At 29.0% G+C, this 25,541-nt stretch overlaps 1 protein-coding gene across 2 annotated transcripts; it reads right to left on the bottom strand.

Annotated features, from left to right (window-relative positions):
- Positions 1-25,275, bottom strand: LOC113384587 (poly(U)-binding-splicing factor half pint-like). 2 transcript variants are annotated; one of them, XM_026622327.1, is made up of 12 exons: positions 25,023-25,275; positions 22,995-23,060; positions 21,578-21,738; positions 21,385-21,443; positions 20,398-20,614; positions 16,165-16,292; positions 15,636-15,797; positions 12,524-12,839; positions 4,128-4,276; positions 1,497-1,671; positions 688-850; positions 1-203 (listed from the first exon to the last, which is right to left on the bottom strand). In XM_026622327.1, the coding sequence occupies exons 1-12, from the start codon at positions 25,102-25,104 to the stop codon at positions 94-96; spliced, it is 1,788 nt and encodes a 595-aa protein (XP_026478112.1). In that variant the 5' UTR covers positions 25,105-25,275; the 3' UTR covers positions 1-93. The 2 variants fall into 2 exon arrangements, with proteins under 2 accessions (XP_026478112.1, XP_026478113.1); XM_026622328.1 differs by having other exon boundaries at positions 20,401-20,614.
- Positions 25,276-25,541: the final 266 nt, after the last annotated feature.

Here is a 25,541-nt window from a genome sequence, read left to right as displayed (position 1 = left end):
TTTACAAAATTATTTACATATTTAAATTAAATTAAAATAATTAAAACATTTTTATGTAACATTATTTGTATTAATATTATAAAACATCCAACACTACGCTGAAAAGTCACCATGGTCAAATAAAGCTTGTTCATATAATTGTGCACTGACTTGCCTGCCTGCAAAATAACGACCATTTAAAGCATCTCTAGCAGTTTCTGCTTCTGAAATAATTTAAAGAAAATATGGATTAATAATAAGTCAAGTGATTCATTCAACTACTGTTAGGGGTTTCTAAAAATCGATTTCTTTTATTTTGTGAATATATTTAAGAAAACAGAAATTTTCAATCATTCCGGCGAATATTTTCGAAGATGCACGCAAATTTGAAAAGGAAAACATGGCTGAGCTGGATGAAATTAGTTAGTACTTCGGCTCTTTTTAAAATACAGTTAAAAGATACCGTTATGTGTGTATAGTTTTGTTTTTCAAAGGATTTAAAAATTTTCTCAGAAAAAATGATCAAAAAAGCGCCTTTTTTCGGCCTAACTGTATATAACTTCTTAATTTAAATTAAGAAGTTAAACACTTAAATAAAAAATTAAATAAAATTAATAAATTAATATTTTTTAAACCTTTAGAAATTCGACATTCTCAAGTCATTGTTTTGCAATATAATTATTTTATCATTTTAAAATAAATTTTTACCTTTCATGCAACTAAATTCAACAAATATTTTCACTAGAATATCAGTATCTACAGCTTCTGACTGCCTCTCATTATATATAATTACACTTTTGACAGATCCAAACTTTCCACATTCTTCCTGGATTTCTTCTTGCAATGTTTCATCCACATCTTCTGGTCCAACCTAGAGTGAAAAGAAAAAGCACACATATATATGTTTGATTTACGATATTGGAATTTGATGTTTCAGTTGTCAAATTTAATATGTCAAATCTATTTGAAACTTTTATTGAATTTTCAAGTGAATTGTTTGATGATGTGCGCCTATGCTTAAAAGTTTTACTTGAACTTATTACTTGCCATGAGACAGACGGCATAGGCGTTGATAATATATATATATATATATATATATATATATATATATATATATATATACACCTAAGACTGTTTTTACACGGTCTTTTTGTACACGGTTTTGATATAACACAGTTTGAAAATTGAATATTTTTAATTTTTTTACACGATTTTATTCCATTTAGCACGATTTAAATTTTTATGTACTTAAATTTTTTGTTCAATTTAATTTTTGCGAAGTATGTTCATATCACAAAAAAGTATTTATGAAAGAAAAAAGTCTGAAACCATCGATAGATGGATGAATAAAGTATTTCAAAAAATACTTTAGTTTTTTTTTTACTTGGTGTTACTGCCCGATCTAAATAACTCATCAAAATATATATATATATATATATATATATATATATATATATATGTATATACATATATAAATATTAAATTAAAAAAATATATTGCTTTTAATGAATTACTACCATATTCCTTAAAATTATAACGTTTGTATCCACTCTTCTCATGAGCCTTTGCATAACTAAGTGCCGTGCACTTTGACCCTTTATGCACATTGTTTCTTGCTGCTGTAAAGTTTGTGGCTCAGTTTCATCTAATAGTTTTTTTTGAAGTTCTTCTTGTTGGCGTTCTTGCGCCATTCTGAAACAATAGTGAAATAATATATCAAAAAACTCAAGTCAAGATTTAGAAAAAAATAAAATATTTTTATTTAAAAGACTATGCCAAATGATTAATAATATCGCAGTTTAATAAGTAAATAGTAAACTTCTATTCTTAAAAAGGATTGACGGTTTCCATAACACAAATTACAAGTTTGTGCCCATTTTGAAATTGTCTCATTTAATTATGAAGTGTATAATATGTGTTGCATAATAATGTGTGGCTACTCTAGGACAAGATAATCCAATATTTTCATCTGTTGAAGGGAAAGAGAGAGTATGCTAAGTACTTGAAACTGTAAACATATTTAAACACAATCTATTGACAAAACATGTTTTTGCCATTTTTTTCGGGCGGAAAGAAAAGTAAAAAAATCTTGATATTAAAGATAGTTATTTATAGTTAATTATTGTACTTTAAAGTAACAAATACAAATTTTCGTCGACGATTTCGGGAACACGGATCAACTTTGAATAATTCAAAAAAGATTCGATTCGTATTGATAAGGAGACGTGCTGATTAGTTTTTGGCAAAGGCAGGTCTAACCGTTCCGAAGATACGGGACAAAAAGTGCCGAAAACGGTAACTCAGTTTTTAAGAGAACGGAGCGTCCGATTTGAATAATTCAAAAAACATTTTATTTGTATTGACTAAATGAAAAACTGTTCAAATTTTTGGAAAGGCAGGTCCAACGACTTTGGAGATATGGAGGAAAAAGTAAAAAAATGAGCCATTTGGCGGTCAAAAATGATCATTTGACATATGCACATCAAATTATCAGATATTTTATAGAGATTTTAACAATAAGTATAAAAATTTTGTTTCCATTCCTATGGGTTCCGTACCAATGCTTATCCATTAGACGGCGTCGGGGCGCTTACGCGCTTCGATATTTCGTCTGTGTGCAGTTAAAGCAGTACGTTTGATAAAAGTTCAGAATTTCCAAAATATGTCAAAATAAAGAAAACATTTTTTTTTCGAAAAAAAAAAAAAATCAAAAAAGTCATTTTTTGTCAAATTCCTAGTTTGTCAAAAATCTAATTTTTTCGAAGTAAAATTTTTTCAAAAATGTTAATCGTTTTTGAAGAAATAGTAATATTTGGTACGGGAAGTTGCAGCAATTTGCCTTAAGGCACGATGCCTTAATTGCCTTAAGACAGAATTTCACTTACAGCTAGTTGTTAATATATTTGAGTGGTGTCGGTTCGGAACAGCCCGACGCGCATGGGTAAAAGCTCATAATTACAAGTAAAAACTAGCTGTAAGTGGAATTCTGTCTTAAGGCAATTAGGGCATCGCGCCTTAAGACAAATTGCTGGAACTTCCCGTACCAAAAATTATTATTTTTAACGATTGATTTGAAAAAATTTTACTTCAAAAAAATAGATTTTTGAGAAACTATAAATTTGACAAAAAATTACTTTTTTTTGAAAAAAAAATTTTTTTCATTTGAAAAAAAAAAATTTTTTTTTGAGAAAAAAAAAATTTTTTTTGAGAAAAAAAAAATTTTTTTTTAAAACAAAAAAATTTTTTGAAAAAAATGTTTTCTTCATTTTGACATAGTTTGGAAATTCTGAACTTTTTTTCAAAGCAGTCGCACTGCTTGAACTGCAAAGAGACGAAATGTCGAAGCTCGCAAGTGCCGCGTCGCCGTCTGACGCATAAGCATTGGTACGGAACCCATAGAAATGTAAAAAAAATTATACTTATTGTTAAAATCTCTATAAAATATCTGATAATTTGATGTGCATATGTCTAATGATCATTTTTAACCGCCGAATGGCATTTTTTTTACTTTTTTCATTAGATCTCCGAAACCGCTAGACCTGCCTTCATGAAAATTTGATCAATTCTACATCTTGCCAATACAAGTAAAATGTTTTTTGAATTATTCAAATCGGACGCTCCGTTCTCTTAAAAACGAAGGTACCGTTTTTGGCACTTTTTGCCCCGTATCTTCGGAACGGCTAGACCTGCCTTCGCCAAAAACTAATCAGCACGTCTCCTTATCAATACGAATCGAATGTTTTTTGAATTATTCAAATCGGTTGATCCGTGTTCCCGAAATCGTCGACGAAAATTTGTATCCGCACATACATACACACACGTACATACATACATACATACATACATACATACATACACACACACACACACACATACATCCATTTTTTCTAAGGTATGCCAAAATGTTCAGAAACCTCTGAAACGTAAAGATATATAAAAATTTTCATTTTCGATTTTTTTGCGATTACTATAACTTGCCCTACGGGAAGTTAAAAAAAGAAAGTTTTAGGTATGAAAATTTTTCCTCATATTCTAAAAGGTTCAAAGTATATTTTAAGCCTAACCATTTTTTTTTTGGTTTTGGTGTGTTCTTGACTTCACTTTTATAATTTAAATTCATGACTGCTACACTTTTTTTAAAATCTCACCTGGCTTCATTGTTCTGTGTAGTTATTGTGTATGCGGCTGTTGTGGCAGGTGAGCTTGTTGATATCATCGTCGGAGAAGATTCACAATTAGGTAATACTGATACTGGAATTATAACTGGTTGCGATGTCGGCGTCACAATTCCTGGAGGCTAAAAATTTAAATTTATTTGAAGGAATAATGAGTTATATTTATTTGAAAGAACAATAAGTTTAAAGAGAAGTTTGTTTTCACTACAAAATAATATAATTTTTTTTTTTTTTTTGTTACAATTTATTTTTGTTAATCAAGACTTTAATGTCTTATTTACAAAATTGATATGAGCAAAAAAAAATACAAAAAAAACAAAAAATGCAATACATTGAATATAAAATGAAAAAAGTTAAAATAAAAATTAAATTAAAACAGTAATACAAAAATAATAACATAAATGAACGATGACGTGATGATGTATGCCGCGTACTACGTCAGGACGCGTGCAGACATTGGGCTAGGTGTTTGGTAGATCGGAAGGCCATTTCTTGCTCAATCTTCTTATCGGTCTCTGAATCGCTTGAATTGTAGGATTTGTATGCTGGATTAATTTGTTGTTAAAAGATGAACTTCTAATCTTGATCATTTCGTTGACTGTTGAGATTTTCAAATCCTTATGTAGGCAAAAATTCGAAATATACCAAGGCGCATTAGTAAGGATACGCAGAATTTTATTCTGGCACCTTTGAATGATGTTTATGTTAGATTTGCATGAGCAACCCCATAGTTCGATTCCATAAGTCCAAATGGGCACTATGATAGTTTTATACAAAAGTACCTTGTTATCGAGAGAGATTTCAGATTTCCTCCCAAAAAGCCAGTAAAAATCTTTTATTTTCAGTTGGATTTGTTTCTTTTTATATTCAATGTGCGTTCTCCATGTCAATTTCGAATCAATGTGCATGCCTAAATATTTAACAGAATTGCATAGTGGAATTATTGAATTGTTCATGATGATAGGTGGACTGTTGTGATGTTTTAGAGAAACAATTATGTGCTGAGATTTTTCGATATTGATTTTGATATTCCAATCTAAAAACCATTTTTCAAGACTAGATAAATAATTTTGTAACTGACAAGTTGCTGTTCTTATATCGGAATTGCATGAAATAATTGCTATGTCATCGGCGTAAGTGCATATGGTTAGAAGATCATCTGTGGGCATATCGTTTGTGAAAAGAAGATAAAGTACAGGGCTTAGCACACTGCCCTGTGGTACCCCGCATTCTATATTTCTGATGCTCGAAGTCACATCTTTAATTTTGATTCTAAATTTTCTATTAAGCAAATATGAGCTTAAGATATTGAAGTAGTTTGGAAAAGTTGTTTTGATTTTATATAGGAGTCCTGAGTGCCAAACCTTATCAAAAGCCTGACTAACATCTAAGAATACGGCTACGCTGTGTTCCTTTCTATTCATGGCTTCAAGAATACGAGACACCGTTCTGTTGCATTGTTGAATTGTAGAGTGATTTTTTCTGAAGCCAAACTGATGGTGAGGAATCCAACTATCATTCGGATGATCTTCTGACAATCTCTGCAACAAAAGTCTCTCTAAAATTTTCGATAATATCGATAAAAGACTGATAGGACGGTATGAACTAGCAGTGTGATGGTTTTTGTTTGGTTTAGCGATCATAATAATTTCTGCAGTCTTCCACGCTGTGGGCCAATAATTGTATTGAAGTATGGCGTTGAAAATATTTGTTATATATAAGATACCTTTTGTAGGCAATTCTTTTAACATCTTTGGAGTAATTTTATCCATACCCGGCGAAGATCTATTTTTTATCCTTTTTATTTCACATAAGACATCATTTGGTGAAAAATGTCCTAACGGTGTAGAATGTATGGGTTGATTTACGAAATTGTTAATTAAATTATTCTGGGAAATATTTCGAGCGCTAAAAATGCTACTTAGATGATCAGCAAATGCCTCCGCTTTTTCTTCGTTGCTTTTTGCCCAAATGAATCCGTTTTGGTTGGTTATTTTCAGAGGAGGGTTTTGTTGTAGGGGTTTACTTTTGTTTTTGATTGGTTTCCATATGGAATTATCGTATCTATTTAGCTGCAATATATACGACCTGAATGTACAATTCTTCCATTCTTTCATTTTTTTCCTCAGCGTGTTATTGAGATGATTGAGCGATGTCTTATCCGTTGGTAGATGAGAATGTTGCCAGGTACGTCTTGCTCTTCGTTTCTGTGCAATTAGCTTCTTAATCTCTTGCGGAATTATTAGATTATCATTTCTTGGAATAATGTTCGGGGTGATCTGCTTGGTTGTTTCACGTACAATCTCAGAAAAATAATCTATATTATTTTCTATATCAATAACGCTTGTAGGCCTAGATTTTGGAAATAATTTTGAATCAAGTATGGATTTGAATTGAATCCAGTTAGAAAGATTGTTGTGTAAAATATGATTGTTGATAACTGGAGTAGGAAATGTGCTAAACATCACAAGTATTGGAGAATGATCTGAAGAGAGATCGTAACTAGATTCAACATTGAGATTTGAAAGATCAATACTTTTCACAATAAAAAAATCTAAAAGGTCTGGAACTTTAGTAGGGTCAGAAGGCCAATAAGTTGGACTGCAAGTTGAAACAAAGGAGAGGTTATTTTGCCCTATGGCTGCATGAAGAATCTTTCCTTTGGCTGTAGTCAGTCTAGAACCCCAGGCAATATGTTTACAATTAAAGTCACCACCAATGATAAATTTATTACCTAATTGAGAGAAAAATGAAGAAAACTGAGCACAAGAAATTTTGAATCTTGGTGGACAATAAACAGCAGAAACACAAAAATTATATAAATTTGTTTCAACAGAAATTTGAGTTGCTTGTAGAAAATCATCAGAAATATTTGGTAGAACAAAATGCTTTATATTATTTTTGATTAATATAGCCGAACCGCCGCGAGCCCTGCCACTTGGGTGATTTGAATTATAAGTAGTGTAGTTATAAATTTTGAAGTAGTTTTTTTCAGTGAAGTGAGTTTCTGAGATTAATAAGATATCTATTAAGTTTAACTTTAAAAAACATTCTACTTCATTTTTGTGAGGTATTAAACCGTTGGCATTCCATTCAGCAATTTTAATTATTTTTGCCATTGCTTTTGTTGTTGACTAACGTGGATAACATATTTATTATTATGGTGTTCTGTTGCAAAAGCTGATTGAAGATATTTTTAAATTCTAAAATAAGTGTTGCTAGAGAATCAGAATCCGGATTTGAAGGTGAATGATTAGAAGCAGAGTAATTGTTTTTTGCAATGTCTGCATAGGATGAATTTTGAATTGTTGGATTTAAGGCCGGAGAAATGTTGTTTATTTTATTATTAGAATTAGAATTATTAGAATTTTTAAAATTTTGGTTATTTGGATTTGGATTTATGAATGATTGATTTACTGGAGTTTTGTTTCTTTGTTCTTTAATTTTTTGGAAGTATGAGCAACCGCGATAATTAGCTGGATGAGCACCGTCGCAAAAATAACAACATGCCGGAGCATTCGGATCTTTGGTACAAGCGTTAGTATTATGATTGTCACCGCATTTTAGGCAAGCAAATGGTCTATTGCAGTATTTTTTGGTGTGATTAAAGAGTTGACAGCGAGTGCATTGTATAATGTTGTTGGACTTTCTCGGTGGTTCGACGCGTATTATGCAGTTGAATAATTTATAAATGTTATAAATATTTTTGTTATTTCTATTTGGTTCCAGATCAACAAAAAACATATTAAGAGGTTCTTTTGTTATTCTATGTCTAATATTTAGGATATTACGTACGACATGACCCTGTTTTAATAGTTCTAATTTAATTGCATCTGTGCTTGTCGAAAAGTGTACATTTCTAAGAACAACCCTATAAGCCTTCTCTTCTTTTAATTGATATGTATGATATACGGCATTAGTTTCTTTTAGATGTCTGGATAAAGTTCGAAAATGGTCGACAGAATTACATAGAATTTTAAATGTATTGTTAGCCAAACTTCTCAGGAAATATTGATCATGCGGAATTATTTCATTTAATTGATTAGACATATCATTAATATCGTCAACTCCGTAAATAAATATTGGAGGGGGCTTACTGACTGGGGCCGGTTTAACTAAGTTGTCGTCATTAGCTGTGTCTATTGTTGAAAGGGCCGAAAATCTGTTTTGAATTTTGACATCTATTCCTAATGGTTCAAATGAAGTTTTTCTTTTTTTGAAATTGACTACTTGCCATGAATTAGGAGGTTTCTTGACATCAGAATGTGGTTGAGTGAGGCTTGTAGATGCATTATTACTAGATGATATTACTTCCTGTCTTGAGTCAGAAACTGATGAAGTTGAACGCAGCGAGACCTTTTCCGATGTAAACATATTGGTCCGACCTTCTTCGCGAGGTATCTTGCTGTATTTGCTGGATCCAATAACGGTCTTTCGTAGTTTTGGGATTTCTGATGGTTTACTGTCCGATTCCATATTCGCTTCTATATCTTGATTGAAATGTAAGACATTTTTTGATTCTACAAACGCACATTAGAATCTCGATTATGTATGGTTTTTTGTAAGCAATTATTTAATTATCTGTACACTTTTGTAAGCTTTTCATGCAATTTTAATAAACCGTAAAATTCAATCTGACATGCACCAAAATAATATAATGATTAGTGTTTATATCAACCATAAAAATGAATGACACCGACACGTTTTTTTTATACTTTTCAAGTCATTCAGAATGTTTTGAGAGGGTCTCAAATTGAGACTAATTTGTAAAAGATGTGTATGATGTGTGTGTGTGTGAGTACTATGAATATGTGTTTGTATTTCATATTTATTCTGTTTTTTTTTTCACATCTGAATTAAACTTTGAAATTCATTAAATCTTATAGAGCCATTGTATATGGTGGTGTAAATTCGTATCAGTGCGCCATTAATAATACAAAAAAAGATATAAGTATAGAAAAGATATAACGCTAAACTCAATTCTTATATTTTAAGTCGATTATTTGCACGTTTCAGAAAAAAGTTCGTTCAACTATGTAACATCTAGGAACTTCATTTATATGCTAAAATTAAGAAGATATTTTGCCTTAAAACAAATTGTATGAATTTCCCGATAGGTATATTTAATTCAGCTATTTAGGTAAATTATTAAAATTAAAATTTTCACTTTCACTAAAAATTAATCAATATGAATTCTAATTGATGTATTTCAAACATACTTATAATATTTTTAATTGTGCTTATTAAATTAATCCGTTAAACACTTCATTTTTTTATGTGGGGGCGTCAACTATAAACAGTACTATTTTAACCCTCTATAGGCCGAATTTTTGCTTTAAATCTAGAAAAATAGAGGAACAAAAATCAGTAATTAAGAGTCTATATATATAAATGAAATTAAAATTGTTTAAGCAATTTTATTATAGTATATTAACTAGAGGACTTTCAAGTAAAACCGACCTATATATAAAGTGTATAAAAATTTATGCGTGGCAAAACAGTTCGCATTTTGCGTTGAACATAAAAAACATTGCATTCAAGAGCATTCAAATTTCGAAACATAAATGAAATGAAATTTTGGAAAAAAAAATTCCGAAAGCAATTATTTTGTCAAAACAAATTTTTTTTGAATCATTCAAATTGGATGCTAAGTTTTCTTAAAAACTGCAATTTTTGTACATTTAACTCTATAATCTTCGAAATGGCTTGAAGTGCCTTTGCCAAAAACTAATCACCTCTCCTCCCAATCAGTACAAAATGAATGTTTTTTGGATCATGTTGTGTTTGATCATGTGTGATTTGTGTGTCCGCAATTTTTTCGTCCACCTTTTCGGGCACACGGATTGGAACCGATTGGAAAGGTTAAAAAAACATTCGATTCCTATTGATAGGGAAATGTGCTGATTAGTGTTTGGCAAAGGCAGGTCCCAGCCGTTTCAGAAGTACGGTGCAGAGAGTACAGAAAATAGGAATCGAGTTTTTGAGAGAACGGAGCATCCAATTTGATGATCCAAAAAAACATTCATTTCGTAATGACGGGAAGTGGTGAATAGTTTTTGGAAAAGGCAGGTCCACTCGTTTCGGAGATACCAAGCTAAATGTGCAAAATATAGCAGTTTTTGAGAGAAATAAGCATCTGATTTGAATGATTCAATGCTTTTGGGATTTTTTTTAATTTCTAAAAAAAAATTATTTTTGAATATCGAAAATAAATCGAGTTTTAATTTAAATGAAAATGAAAATAAATCGAGCTAATTTATTTTGTAGCTAAAGTTCTAAACCTTACTATATATACTTAAAATAATTTTAACTTTGCAATTCAGTTTATATAATTCTTATAAATATTAGACAATGTCCTTCATTTTAAATTCGATTGAATTCGAAGTTTTGTTTATTTAGATTTTTGTAAACATAAATAAGTTACAGTATTTGAAAAATATTTCATTACGGTACGGGAAGTTCCAGCAATTTGCCTTAAGGGGTATTCTAGTGTAGAAATTCCAAAAAATCGATTTTCTTTTATTTCATATTTTCAAAGTTTAACTATGAATATGGGTACGAGATGGTTTTTGAAAATTTGAATTATTTTCGGAGATATATATATATATATATATATATATATATATATATATATATATATAATATATTTTACTTACTATTGAACGATTGGCATTAGGAAGTCATTAGACTAATTTAAGACAGTCTATCGTCAGATGAATTATTAATTCGATGTGTAGGTTCAGAAACTCAGAACTATAATGAATCTCTAAACTCGTTGATTTGGATTTTCGCGCCAAAACATATTCATTCCCAATCTCGGGTATTTGAAAAGCAACATTTATTGCTGTTTGCATATTCAATAAAGGTTTCTTTCCGATTTCAAAAATGATGACCCTTGTGGTAATGCAAATTGGGCCAGAAACTCATTTGCCGTAAGACGAGACAACGCCCGGATTGAACAATCCGGGTTAAATAGTTTTTTTGAAGTAGAAGAAGGTCCGATGCATGAAGCAGAAGTATACCATAACATATCATTTTATGACTTTGACAGCAAAAAACTTCAAGCAAAACTTTAAATGCGTTTTTCTCAGAACAGACTTTTTCAGTACTGTTGATACGATTTCTCGAGTTCTACTCGACCGATTCACTTGAAATGTTCAGAGAGTCTTGTTTATAGACCTATCTGTAGCCTGAACTAGCATCATCCCCAAATTCGAATTTTTACTATATTTAAAAAATTCGAGAAACTCAAAAAACAGTAAAAAAGACACTTTTTTTCAAACAGTCGCCAATTTGCAAAAAAATTTTTTTTTTATTCATCGCTAGTTCGGCCGATTGCGACATCATTGTAGACTGTAATCTTTCATTATAATTATAAACTATATATTATAATCTTTTTATTTGCTGCCAGTTTCTTCAATTTTCAACTTTTTTTTAAAAAAAATTGTATTGTATTTTTATTTTATAATATTAATAAACAAGTGGTAAAAATGGATAGTAAAAACATTCATTGCTTTCTTTTACAACACTTTAAAAATGACCTAAAATTCATCGCTCTACACTAGAATACCCCCTTAAAGCACGATGCCATTCACCACTAGTTAGTTCCGTAATTACTATCAGAAACACAAATAATATAACTTCGAACTAATTGATTCGTTTATCTGTACTGTTGTCAGTTTACTTTGTTATTCAAGGTTAAAAAGTATAGCAAAATTCATAAATATTTATATTGGTTGTCTTGACAAGGTTATAAAATTAACTTACGTGCTATCCTATGGAAAAAGTCGTAATTATTTGAGAAAAGTTTAATAAACTGGAAATTGACCTGAAAGTTACAAGGGCCCATAGAGGGTTAACATGTTATTTCTTCTAGGAAATCTTTCTCAATACAAAATTTATCAAAAAAAAATCTCAACAAAAAATTTCGAAAAAAAATTGCGGCCGATCTCTACCAAAAACTTAGCACAAATTCCATCCAATAACTTCCAAATAGTTTTTGAATTTTAAAGTTCATTTAGGATTGTGGTATATAGATCGCCGACGATAATTTTTGCAGTTTTTTTTTGCTAATCATAAAAACGGATCGCGCAAAAATCACACAATATCTTTTCGAGTTACATTGAATAACTTAAATTTTTGAAATCGGTTCAGTCGTTTTTGAGATAACGTCGACGGATGGTCGACGGGTTACATATTTACACTACATACACACACACACAAATACATTTACCAAATTTTGTCTCATTTGGTTGAAAATGACTTGAAACATCGAGATAACAAAATTAGCAAATCGGATTTTCTGGCGAAAACAGACTTCTCCTTCGAAAAGTTAATAACAATAAAAACTTTACTTTTTAGTAATTTACCTGTATGACTTGAGGTACGACGACACCTGGCGGCGGTATGACGACACCTGGTAACTTAACAGCACCGGATATAGCAACGGGAGCTGATGGCGTTATCGTTGCGATAGGCGGCACCGCTATCGTCGGCACTGATAACGGAATTGTAGGTGAAGAACTCAAACTCGGCAGCCCCAAAGCGACAGCATTACTAGCAACTGCATCCATCGCTTGAATTTTAGCTGTGGCGGCAGCTGCGGCAACAGCAGCAGCAGTCGGCATCATAGATCCAGTTGTCGGTCCCATGAGAGCGTTCGGTGGCGTTATAGCACGTCCCACTCTAATGAAGATAAAACACATACAATTGATTGGATAAATGGATTTAAACTCGAAATATATTAAACAAAATATAATAATGCCTTAATGCAAACAAAATGTAGGAAATCTACCATGCTAACTTACATGGAAAAATTAACTCAAAAAAATAAATTAAACTAGTGGGGCGTATGGCATCGTGCCTTAAGGCAAATTGCTGGAACTTCCCGTACCGTAACGAAATGTTCGAGGAATATTAAATGTATTAAAACAGATTATTATAAATATTGTAACATTGTCCAATATTTGTAAGAATTATATAAACTAAATTGGAAAGTTGAAATTATTTGTCATTCAAATTATATTATAGTATATTAGAACAGAATTAAAATAAAAATCTGAATTATCTTCGATATACCAAAAAAAAATTTTTTTGGAAAAAAAAATTAAAAAATTTTAAGCAAAAATGTTTTTTTTCAAAATCAATTATTTTGCTAAAACAAGCAAGAAGTTTTTGGAATCATTCAAATCGGACGCTTAGTTCTCTCAAAAACTGACATTTTTTTTGCACATTTAGCTCTGTATCTCCGAAACCGCTGGACCTGCCTTTCGGATGCTCCTATCTCTCAAAAACTCGATTTCTATTTTCTGCACTCTTTGCTCCGTCTGCTGGACCTGCCTTTGCCAAAAACTAATCAGCACATCTTCCTATCAATAGGAATCGAATGTTTTTTGAACCATTCAAATCGTTTGTATCCATACACACTCACACGCACGCACATACACACACATCCTTTTTTTCTGTGGTATGCCAAAATGTTCAGAAACCTTCAAAACGTCGAGAAATGTAAAAATTTTGGGCCCATTACAATAACTTACCCTACGGGAAGTTAATTTTCAAGGATATATTTTAAATTAGATTATAGTCCAGTCATTTAACCTTAGGTAAGAATCTCGGAATTCGGGATACCCAGCTGTAAGTCTGCAAATACTTGTATATTGACACACTAAGTTGTCTCTAAACCTACATATGGTAGGGTGTCAAAACCATATGTAGGTTTTGAGACAACTTTTAGGGTACAATACACAAGTATTTACAGACTTACAGCTGGGTATTTTGAATTCCGAGGTGAACTTACTATAATGACTGGACTATTAATCAAATTTGACTAAGTGATTTGAAATATAAGTTGAGGATTTCTATTAGCAAGCGAATCAAAGTATCTCCAATGAGAAATTACAAAGAAGCATCACAGCCAATCTTCAAAACAATTGGTGTTGATGACAACTGTTCTTTTAAATAAGTTGATCATAAAGTAATGAAGGTGAATTGCTTAGTATCTTAAGGGGGTCTTCCTATGTGATGAGTTGAAAAAATCGATTTTTTTTTTCTTTTCATATTTCGGTAGATTACACCTTTAAAAATAACATATTAAAATTTCAAATCGATATCTCAAATAGTTTTTGAGTTACAGCCATTTAAAAAGTATACATATATTATATAGTACAAGATCATTTTATCTTTAAACGCGTTTTTCTCAAAACTGTGTTTTTCAAACTTCCCTCCATTGTATCTCAGAAACGGCTGGACCGAATTACTTGAAATTTACAGGGCACACTCAATATGTTTAAACGCATGGAATGAACTATTATCAATCAAAAATTTTCAAAACTTCGATTTTTTTATAGCAAAAAACAAAAAAAAAAACGACTAATTTGCAACTTTTATTTCAAATGTCTATAAAACATCCAATTTCTTTTATATTCATTTGATTGTAGTTCATTCCGTGCTTTTAAGCCTACAAATTAAAACGCCGTTTATTTTTTTTTTTCAGATAAGCCGATCAGCCGGAATCGTGGAGGAAGTGGGAGCTCTTTTTTTCGAGGTGGGGGTGTTCAGAGCGCTGTAACTCTATTTTGACTGAATATTTTTAGCTGAAATTTTATATTTAGACTGTCCAAATATGTGTTAATAAATGATAAAAAACTTGAAGCTCTAAATATTTACTGGTCATAGAAAAAAAATCCTAAAATATCCCTAAAAAACAGGCCATGACACAGGAAGACTCCCTTAAACTCAAAATATTTTAAACAAAATATAATAATACCTTAATGCAAAATGTATGAAATCTACCATGCTAACTTACATGGAAAAATTAACTCACAAAAATAAATTAAATTAATTTTCAAAGAAATATTTTAAATTAGATTATAGTCCAGTCATTTAACTTTAGGTAAGAATCTCGGAATTTGAGATACCCAGCTGTAAGTCTGCAAATACTTGTATATTGACACACTAAAAGTTGTCTCTAAACCTACATATGGTAGGGTGTCAAAACCATATGTAGGTTTTGAGACAACTTTTAGGATGTCAATACACAAGTATTTACAGACTTACAGCTGGGTATCTTGAATTCCGAGGTGAACTTACTATAATGACTGAACTATTAATCAAATTTGACTAAGTGATTTGAAATATAAGTTGAGAATTTCTATTAGCAAGCAAATCAAAGTATCTCCATTGGGAAATTACAAAGAAGCATCCCAGCCAATCTTCAAAACAATTGATGTTGATGACAACTGTTCTTTTAAATAAGTTGATCATAAAATAATGAAGGTGAATTGCTTAGTATCTTAAGTGTCCATTTTGTTGGCACTCTTGACGCAATAAAATTTATTAATGTGAAAGTTTAATACAAATAAATATTGATTAATTGTTTTGCAGCAATAGACAAAGCTAATGTGGATATGCTTAATAATTAAACATTGTAATGTTGTTAAATAAATTTGTGTAAAATTAAAAATCTTAACATATGTTTACCTTAAAAATTGGCCTCCTAAGTCAAACATGTTCATTGAACTGATTGCTTCAATAGCAGCTTGTAAAGTAGCATATTCAATGAATCCATAACCTTTATGTCTATGGGCTGAACTGCCTTGAGCTAATTTGCAATAAGTTATTGGTCCAAATGCCTCAAATACACTGAAAGTAAAATTGAAGCATAATAACTATAAGATTTATATGTAACAAATAAACATTTACAATTGTAATGTGATCATAGTAAATAATGTAGAAATAGTAATGTATCTTGAAGCAAATACTGTATTATAAATTTGTAGGTGATGTAATCCTCCATATTATAAAAAAATAATTTTAAAATTACTAAGTATAATACATATATTGCATAATTACTACACTTTCTTAATAAATTTTCTTCAAAAAAGTTTTCTGAAAATTATACAGTATCTACAATGTTTTTTTTTCTGGAAATATTTAGAACTTTTAGAAGTTTTCAGAAAATAATATTTATTAAAAATTAAAAAAAAAAACATAGTAATTGTTGTCGTACCTTTTTATATCATTTTCTGTAAGATCTGCATGAATGCCTGCAACATATATCCGATTGTAATTTTTAGCTTCTTCTTGTATTTCGTCAATGACTTGTTGAGCTTGGGGCATATTGCTTGGCCTGCCAACCTGTATAGTTAAACAATGAAGTAAGAGAAATAATTTATAAAACTGCACTTGTAATTATATAACAGCTATCACAAAACAAGTATTGGGAAAAAATTAATAACTATGTACATATTAAGATTACAAATCCTATTAACATCAGCCAAAGTTTAAACATATGGGTATATGTAATACAGCCACAAGTACCTAAATCACATTATCGTTGGTTCTCTGTGCATATCGGTACTTTTTATTCAGCAACTTCAGTAAATTTATTTATATTTCTATAACCTTATATTTTAAAGTTATCTTATCAATAACAAACAAAATGAGCAAGATATTAACAAAACAATAAAAATAAGCTTATAAATTTCACTACTTTCAAATATATTTTATAAATTCAAATTTATAAAACAGAAAGCTTTTTTAAGGGACATCCATTCAGATAATAAATAGAAAGGTCCTAAGGTGTTTCTTAAAATAAATTCAATAGATCCATGTGCTTCGAGTTCCAATTCGACTCTTCTTCAGTGGAAACAAAGCATAATTAATACACTAATCACAAACAAAAATATATCACAGAAATTATTACTTCACAACAAAGCTTGTTGGTGAAAAAATAAATTATTTTTAGTTTATTTCTTTTTCCAAGTTTTAATCATTTTTACTTATTTTTTCACTAACATGCTTTGTTGCGAAGTAATAATTTCTGTGACATGTTTCTGTTTTTGATTCTATGTAAAGAAGAGTCAAATTGGGACCCGAAACATACTGATCTATTGAACTTATTTTAAAAAACATATCTTAGCCCTCTTTCTATTTATTATCAGGATGCATATCTGTTGATTTTTTTCTCAACAAATTTTTCACCGCAGGAAAAAAGAAAAAAAGTATTGCATATATATATATATATATATATATATATAAGGGTGGTCCTTAAAATGGTCATTTTCGAATTTCCTTGCTCCCAAGGGCTCAACTGGTTCTAAATAGATAAAAAACAATTCTCTGAAAGTTTTAGCTCTTAATATTAACGCTTAGATAGAGCGCAATTCAATCAAAGTTTGTATGGAAAGAGCATGGAAAACATTTTGAAAATTTAAAAAAAATGTTTTAGGTATAACTTAGCGACAAATGAATGAGTTTTATTCATTCATTGGTTCGCTAAATTACATGTAAAAAACATTTTTAAAATTTTTGAAAATTTTTGCATGCTATTTCCATACAAAACTTTGATTGAATTGCGCTCTATCTAAACGTTAATATTAAGAGCTAAAACTTTCAGAGAATTGTTTTTTATCTAATTGGAACCATTTGAGCCCCTGGGAGCAAGGAAATTCGAAAATGACCATTTTAAGGACCACCCTAATATATATATATATATATATATAATAGTAGAATCTTGGATTTGTGTATATTTTGTAGAGTTTTGAACAAGAATCCAAAAATAATAAAAAATAAAAAAACAAGAAAAGTTTTTAATAAACAATTTCATAGAGGACATATGTCCTGAAGATGGAACGTACCTAGTTCCGAAACGTCGACAGTAAACAAATAATTAAATAAAGAAATTGTTTATTAAAAACTTTTCTTGTTTTTTTATTTTTATTATTTTTGGATTCTTGTTCGAAACTCTACAAAATATATATATATATATATATATATATATATATATATATATATATATCTTGATATTGTTTATTTCGACTTTGAAACATATTGTTAAAGTTTTTCAGCCACAAGTCGAAAAAATAAAAACAGAAAGCAAATATAAAATCTTTTTTAATACGTTTCGAGCTATTATACTAGCTCATCATTCAGCTAAAATACAAAAAGAGCAATAAAATAAAGTAACAAAACAAAATAAAACAAAATTAAAATTATACGTACTAGTTTAAAATTATTTTATATAAATAATTATAACATTAATATTTTGTTCTAAAATCAAAAAAATATGTATATATATAATTTTAAAAATCAATACCTAAAAAAATGCTTCAACATAATTATAATTCAAAAAATGAAAATCAATACAAAACAATGTTATCTGACCATATGCAAAATTTTAAACACACTTTTGATTTAAACAATTCCATCATTTTACATATTGAACAAAATGTTGACCTAAGAAAGTTTGTCGAATCTGTTTTCATTATTTTAAATTCACATTGTGTAAATAAGACAAGTTCTTCTTCTTTGTTTTTCGACAGCTATCAAAATTTAATTAATGTATGTAAGTCTGATTTTTTTAAGATTTCAACAATTTTTTACCACTTGATATTTTCTTTTCTTCTTTTTCAGAATTCGAAATATTTTGATTACTTGATTTTATTTTTAAAATTTTATATATATACATATTTTTTTGTTTTAGAATAAAATATTGATGTTATTTATTGTCAAATTTTATATAAATTAATTTTAAACTGGTTTGGTACGTATAATTTTAATTCTGTTTTATTTTATTTTGTTACTATATTTTATTACTCTTTTTGTATTTTAGCTGTATTTAGATTTAGCTGTATTTAGATAGTATAATAGCTTAAAACATATTGTAGGAGATTTTATATTTACTTTGTGTTTTTATTTTTTCGACTTGTGTCTGAAAAACCTTAACAATATGTTTCAAAGTCGAAATAAACAATATCAAGATATATATATATATATATATATATATATATATATATATATATATATAGATGTGTATTTGGGTAGGTTTATTGGTATTTTCTGCAATCCTATTGCATACATTATTAAACTAACATGCTGAAGTAAATAATATTTTTGTAATTCTCAATTTATTATCAAAATTGAAATAATCATCTGCATGAAATAAATATAGAATAATTCAGAGATGTCAACACCATCACCTGTATAGAAATACATTATCATTTTAAAGTTTATGTTACCAATCATAAAATCTCAATGCTATAATTATAGTTGATATAAAAATGTTATACAATCAAACTTACCAGTCAAAGATCACTTCACTTAAATGAGAAAAATAATATTGAGACAAAATATTTACATGTTTATATTTGAATCAAAGTGTTTTTTATAAGTAGCAATTTCTGGCACGCTAGAAGAACGGCTCTTGATAATTTGACTCATTGCCCAGGCATCAATAATTTTTTTATAAATTTCAGTTTTGTTTTATAATTGCTTTAAGTTTCAAATAATCCGAATTTTTCAACTACTGAACCTCAACCAAACAATTTTGTGGTTCCGAACCCTGAAACAAAGTAATAAATTCATAAATACCCGATGTAGTATATAAAGTTGATATATTTTATAATAGAAAATAATTTAGAAGAAAATAGTTTGCATAGCATTATTATTGATATTCTGGCCACCAAAAATTTAATTATTGTAGCTCAAATGAGTCAGTTATTTAGTGCCGTCCTTCTAGAGTCAATATTATTCAATATAAAGGTAGTTTTGAACTGATATTTATTTTACAAAGTTCGACAATGGATCAATATCTGAAACGAGATAGCATCGAGAATTTATAAATTTGTAATTTTTTTTTATAACAAATGTATCTGAATTGGATATAATCGAAATATCAATATTTATTTCATGTGCTTATTACAATTGTGAGTATTCTCAAAATAATAATAAATTTTTTTTTATTAGATATTTTAAAAAATATCCAATTCATTTTTTTGCTTATATGATCAACTTACGTTTCATTCATAAGCAGAGCTTGCATGAACAATATTTCAAAGCACACTTAGCCAAATTATTAAAGTCAATTATTGGATAATTGTTTTAATAATACCTTATATATAAAGTAAAGTAATATTGAAAACAATTATCCAACAATTTGAGATGACAATACAAAAAAAAATAGTAGTAAAAGTCAAATATATTAATATTTTGAAAGCGGCTGAGTGACTTTTCAAAGTGAATAATTTAAAAAATAAAAACCCAAGTATAAATACTTAAAGAAGTTCAATGTTTAAAACAAGTATAGATAAACAGTATCTGAATAAATTCATCATTACAAATTTGCATTAAAGGTAATACTTAATTGTCAATATGATGCAATATATATATTTAGAAAGAAGGGCTTTAAAATTTTATATTTTCTTAGTCTGATAATTTTATTTATCTCAGAATAAATACTTGCCACCTTAATATTCCGTCCTCCAATCATGACGCCATTCATTTGTTCCAAAGCCAGCTGTGCCCCTTCTGGAATTTCATATTCAACAAAGGCAAAACCCTTATGTTTTTGAGTTACAGGATCCCAAGACATATTTATTGATTTTATTGGGCCAAATGGTAGAAAAGCTTGCCTGACTGTATCTTCTTTCAACTCAAAACTTATACTACCAACATAAACCCTGGAAAATTAATACTTGATTACGCATGGCCTCCACATTTAAAACAATAAAAAATATGATCTGATGGAAATCAATTAATTATGCATTACCACCATATTGGTTTTGAATTGTTCATTTTGACAGAAGCAACATATAGTATAGTTCAAAATATAGTATAGTATTAAAAGATTGAACAATTTCTAAATCATGACATTAGATAGAGATGAAAATGAATTCTATGAGGAAATGGAGAAAAAAATTAAAGAACTTGATGCAACATTGGATCAAGCTATTGACCATATTTTAACAATGAGAGAAAATATAGCATCTATGCTACTAGAACTTTCTTCATGCTATGATTTAAGCATTTTATCAAGTTATCTTGTAAACCAAGAACTTCAAGAACAGATCTTAAACAATGTATTGAAGAATGCCGAAGAAGAAGAACTAGCATCAATCTGATAATTTGCATTATGAAAAAATAATATATATGTACACGCACATATTATATACATATATATATATATATATATATATACATATGTAGTAGATGTAGCTATAACAAAAATGGTTAAATATTAAAGAATTAAGTGAAAATGATTTTTTTTACTCAAACCATAAGATTAGTGAAATGTTTCTGATTTTAACAAAAATCGTTAATGATACAACAATGATAAATCGATAATGATATTTATGTAAGTTAGATAAAACTTGCAAAAAAAAATATTTCAATTTATGATAAATTTCATTTCAGATATTTAACAATTACACTTAAATCAGTTTCAACTTACCTGCACATCAATGCTAACGCTTGTTGCCGTTGCACTTGTGTCCTTTGACTTGCCATTTGCTAAAATAAATTCAAATCGTTTAAATATAATGAAATTACTATTTATTTAAAATAAACATGAAAATAAAATTATTGTTGGATATTTATAAAAAAAAATATGTTTCTGAATTATTAAAGTTCCTAATCAAAAATACCTGTTGCTGATGAGCGAGGGTCTGCTTCATCAGGACCATTTTAATACTTTGCTCCATTGCATATTTCTTTGCTTTAGCAACTGCATCATGTTGATCAGAAGATAATCTTGGAAGTGCACCACCCAATATGGACATCAATGTGCCACTGTGTGCTCCAGGACCTGCAAAAAACAGATATATATTTTTCTTCCACATTCATACAGTTTTGCAATATACCCAAGTAACTAAATTGTTCACATTCAAAAACTAGTAAGCAGCAATTTGCCAAGGCAAGTTGAATATACTTACCCAATATGTATACAAAATCAACTTCAATCAATAAGGATTGAGATACAGATATGTTAGTAAAATGTTCAACTATTATTTCAAAAACAACATTTTCACTTTCATTAAAAAAAGATCAATACGATTTCCAATTGATTCATTCAAACATACTTATAATATCTGTAATTGTATAAATTAAATTAATTTGTTCAAAAAATTCATTTGATCTATTTCATTGTCTAGAAATGTATTTTAACAAAGTGTCGGCTAAAATTACTAATTAGTAGCTCTACCTACAAAACACTGTATATAGATGTTCGGCACTGGTTCTGATTAGAAACTAGAAAATTAGTCAACTCGATTCTCAACCAATAACTTTCAAATAGTTTTTGAATTTTCTAAATCAATTCAATTCAAGATTATAGGCTGAAAGAAGATAGAAAAATTTAACACTTTTCTGATATTTACAAAGAAACAGCCGATCGTCGCCAAATGGCAAACGCTAATTCTTATGGAACTTCGTTGAAGGGCTTTTAAATTTTTGAAAACTATATAGCTGTTTTCGAGAAAACATCGATAAAAGCTCAAAAATCTGCTCACATGCACACACACACACACACATACTTTATCCAAATTTTTTGGCATTCGATTCAGAATGACTTGAAACGTCGAGAAAACAAAATTAGCAAATAGGATTTTTTCGCAAAAAGACTAAATGTTCTTCAGGAAGTTAATTAAGTATAGCAATTCACTACATTATAGATAGTTAAATTAGTCCTGAATTTGTATAATTATATAATTTATAATAATTACTATTAGTACATTTATGTAATTCTGGGTAAATCAAACATTAATATGGATTCGGTTAATAAACCTGCAAAAAAAACATTTATGTAATAGTGATATAACAAATTAAAGGTTGAATAACATTAATCAAGATAAATAAAAATTAGTTTTATATAATTATGAATTTATTTCATATTAACATGTTTTAGCAAGTTAACTATAATTACAAAAAATCAATATGAAATTATAGACATTTAAATTAGATATTTTGTAAAATATTATGATATGCAAAAATATATCCTGGATCTGAATAGCATAGAATTAACTAGATTATTATACTACTGTATAATAAAAATGAAAGACTTACCTAAAATAACTTCTCCAGTTTGCTGAATATCATACAAAGGGCTAGTAAGATAAGGCAGCGCAGGTCCTAAAATAAAATAAAATAGTGTAAGCCAAAACTTGTCATCACAAAAGTAATAAACTTTTTTTTTAATTTAACATAAATAATACAACTTGAACCCAAACAAAACATTAATAATTTAAATTACCCTGCATAGTGATTGGATTCATCACCATTTTAACATTGAAACATGAATGAAATCCGCATGGGAAGAGAGTAAACAAATCGGTTACACCAACGTTTTAGCAATCACCTCTGAAGCAAAATATTTCCTGGAATGATTTAACGAAAACCACCCATATTCAGATATAAATATTAGATTGTAATATTATTCTCAGATTAACTACTATAGCAAATACTTCGGTTTAGGAAGACCAGTAATAAGATCACAAACTGAAGTCAGAAAAATGGAATGCACGTTACTATTAAGTTTCCAAAAATAATAATGAACAAATAGTGATCCCATGAATTGAACTAGATATTTACCGAATATATAAAATAATTTTCCCCTTCATCTCTTTCATATGAAATTTGTTTCAAAGGATATCTTTAAGAAAACATATAACAGTAAATTAAATATAATTCTGTTATACTTATGTAAATAAATTTTATGTGCATAATGCAATTATATTAATGATAAATAATGGTTTATATCTTTACTATTTTTCACTAATTATAATATTTAATAGACTGTTCGAATAAATTTAACTCTAAATGCTCTCATGTATAATTTATCTGTCAAATTATTTTCACGAACACCCAGATTGAGAAATAATTGTGTATATATATATATATATATATATATATATATATATATCTATAATGTTTGGAATTGAGTTTTCATAATGGAGATCTCACAATAGTCACAATATTATTGTAGAAGTCTTGTAGCATCTGCAAATCCTCAGTGAAGCAGGCAGTTATCTGAACAAATAGAAAAAACCACAAATACCTGCATTATTTAATCAACAAAATGATGTATGAATGCATTTTAAATCATTTGAAATAAAATGCAAAAAAAATAATTTAAAACAAATAAAATTGTGGTATTATGTAGATATTTGCACCATTTATAATTGCCACTAAACTTATCAATGGTGATTTAGTATGAATCATGGAGTGTACATGCGATAGTTCCCAATCTTTAGAAAGAGATGTTAACCTGAAAATACAAAACAAGCGCACAAAATACTTCAAATTACTTAATCTATAACTGAAATTTTATCTATTATATAAGACGACGAGTGAAACACAGATTTAAAAAACTTATTACTAAATGTCTAGCCAATTTTTGAAAACATTAATATGATAAATGATTTTTATTTTAACTAAAATTTACTCTTGCCGGTTACCAATCTCATGAAACATCATATAAATTTAACTCGCTCATGTAGCACATACTTACTTCACATTTGTAAACACGGTGTGTATAATTATATAGTAGTCATTATAAATAACTATATAGTAGTCATTATGAAAATATGGAAAAAATTATAAAGCATAAAAGTTCTTAAATAGTGAAAGTATTGTGGATCATCTTCAAATAGTTTGTTTCTTTCATTCATAATTTAAACATTATGGAGAACTTGCATGTAGTTTGTTAAGTTTTCAAAATTAATTTCAGACCGAAAAACTGATTTCTTTAAAACAAATCTTTATGAAATACCTCTTAATCATATTTATTGCATTTGATATTTATTACAAAGTAAGGAATAAGTTGTAAATATTGTATGAACGCTGATAGAATAATATGAACTATCTTTTCATGCAAATTCCCTAGTTATGACTAAGATATCTTTACGATTAAAGTTTTTTATGTAAATTCGTGGCCAAGCTCAAGAACACAGCGTCGGCATCGGGATAAGTGAAGGCGTTCTACCTGGTTTTCTGGAACAACTCAAGCAGACAGAATATACCGCAATTAGTATATTGCGCCGAAATAAATCGTTAAATCTATTATAAAAAGAATGCATCGCGGAATAGTCATACCTTTAATGAATTGTTGTTCAATTTCTTGAGTTTGATGGACAACCATGTCTTCACAGTAGTTTTCGGTCGTTTCAGTGGGCATTTTGCAATTTCAATCTGCTACAGCATTCAAGCGTAAATTTATCATCGAATCTTGAAGTAATTCCTATAGAAGAGCGGTCCAGAATTATCAACATATAACTTTTCGAGCACAATTACATTACACGCAAAAATATATTTATTACGTTCAGTCAAAATCTGCATCACAGTTAGAATTGATATCAAAATCAAGATGGCCATGAAAATTGCCAGATGCAAATAATCGCAAACGAATGACTTTTGTCCGCAAACAAAAGTGCGCGCGAGTGACATTTGTCCGCTTTATAAACAGATCTTACCTTGCCTACTTCAAATGAGTTCAACGCGCTAATTTTAAAATAATAATAATTTAATATTATTGTAGAAGCATTAACATGATTATTAAAAACTACAAATGCGTTTTGTTTCTTTGACTTTCTCCAAAAATAAAGGTTTGCAATT

Source organism: Ctenocephalides felis, unplaced genomic scaffold, assembly GCF_003426905.1.
Source record: "Ctenocephalides felis isolate EL2017-DRISC unplaced genomic scaffold, ASM342690v1 CF-g0.4_SCAFFOLD_03571, whole genome shotgun sequence".
Lineage (NCBI taxonomy): Eukaryota > Metazoa > Arthropoda > Insecta > Siphonaptera > Pulicidae > Ctenocephalides > Ctenocephalides felis.
The sequence above is the reverse complement of the archived record's forward strand: the minus strand, read 5'-3'. Positions and strand labels throughout refer to the sequence as shown.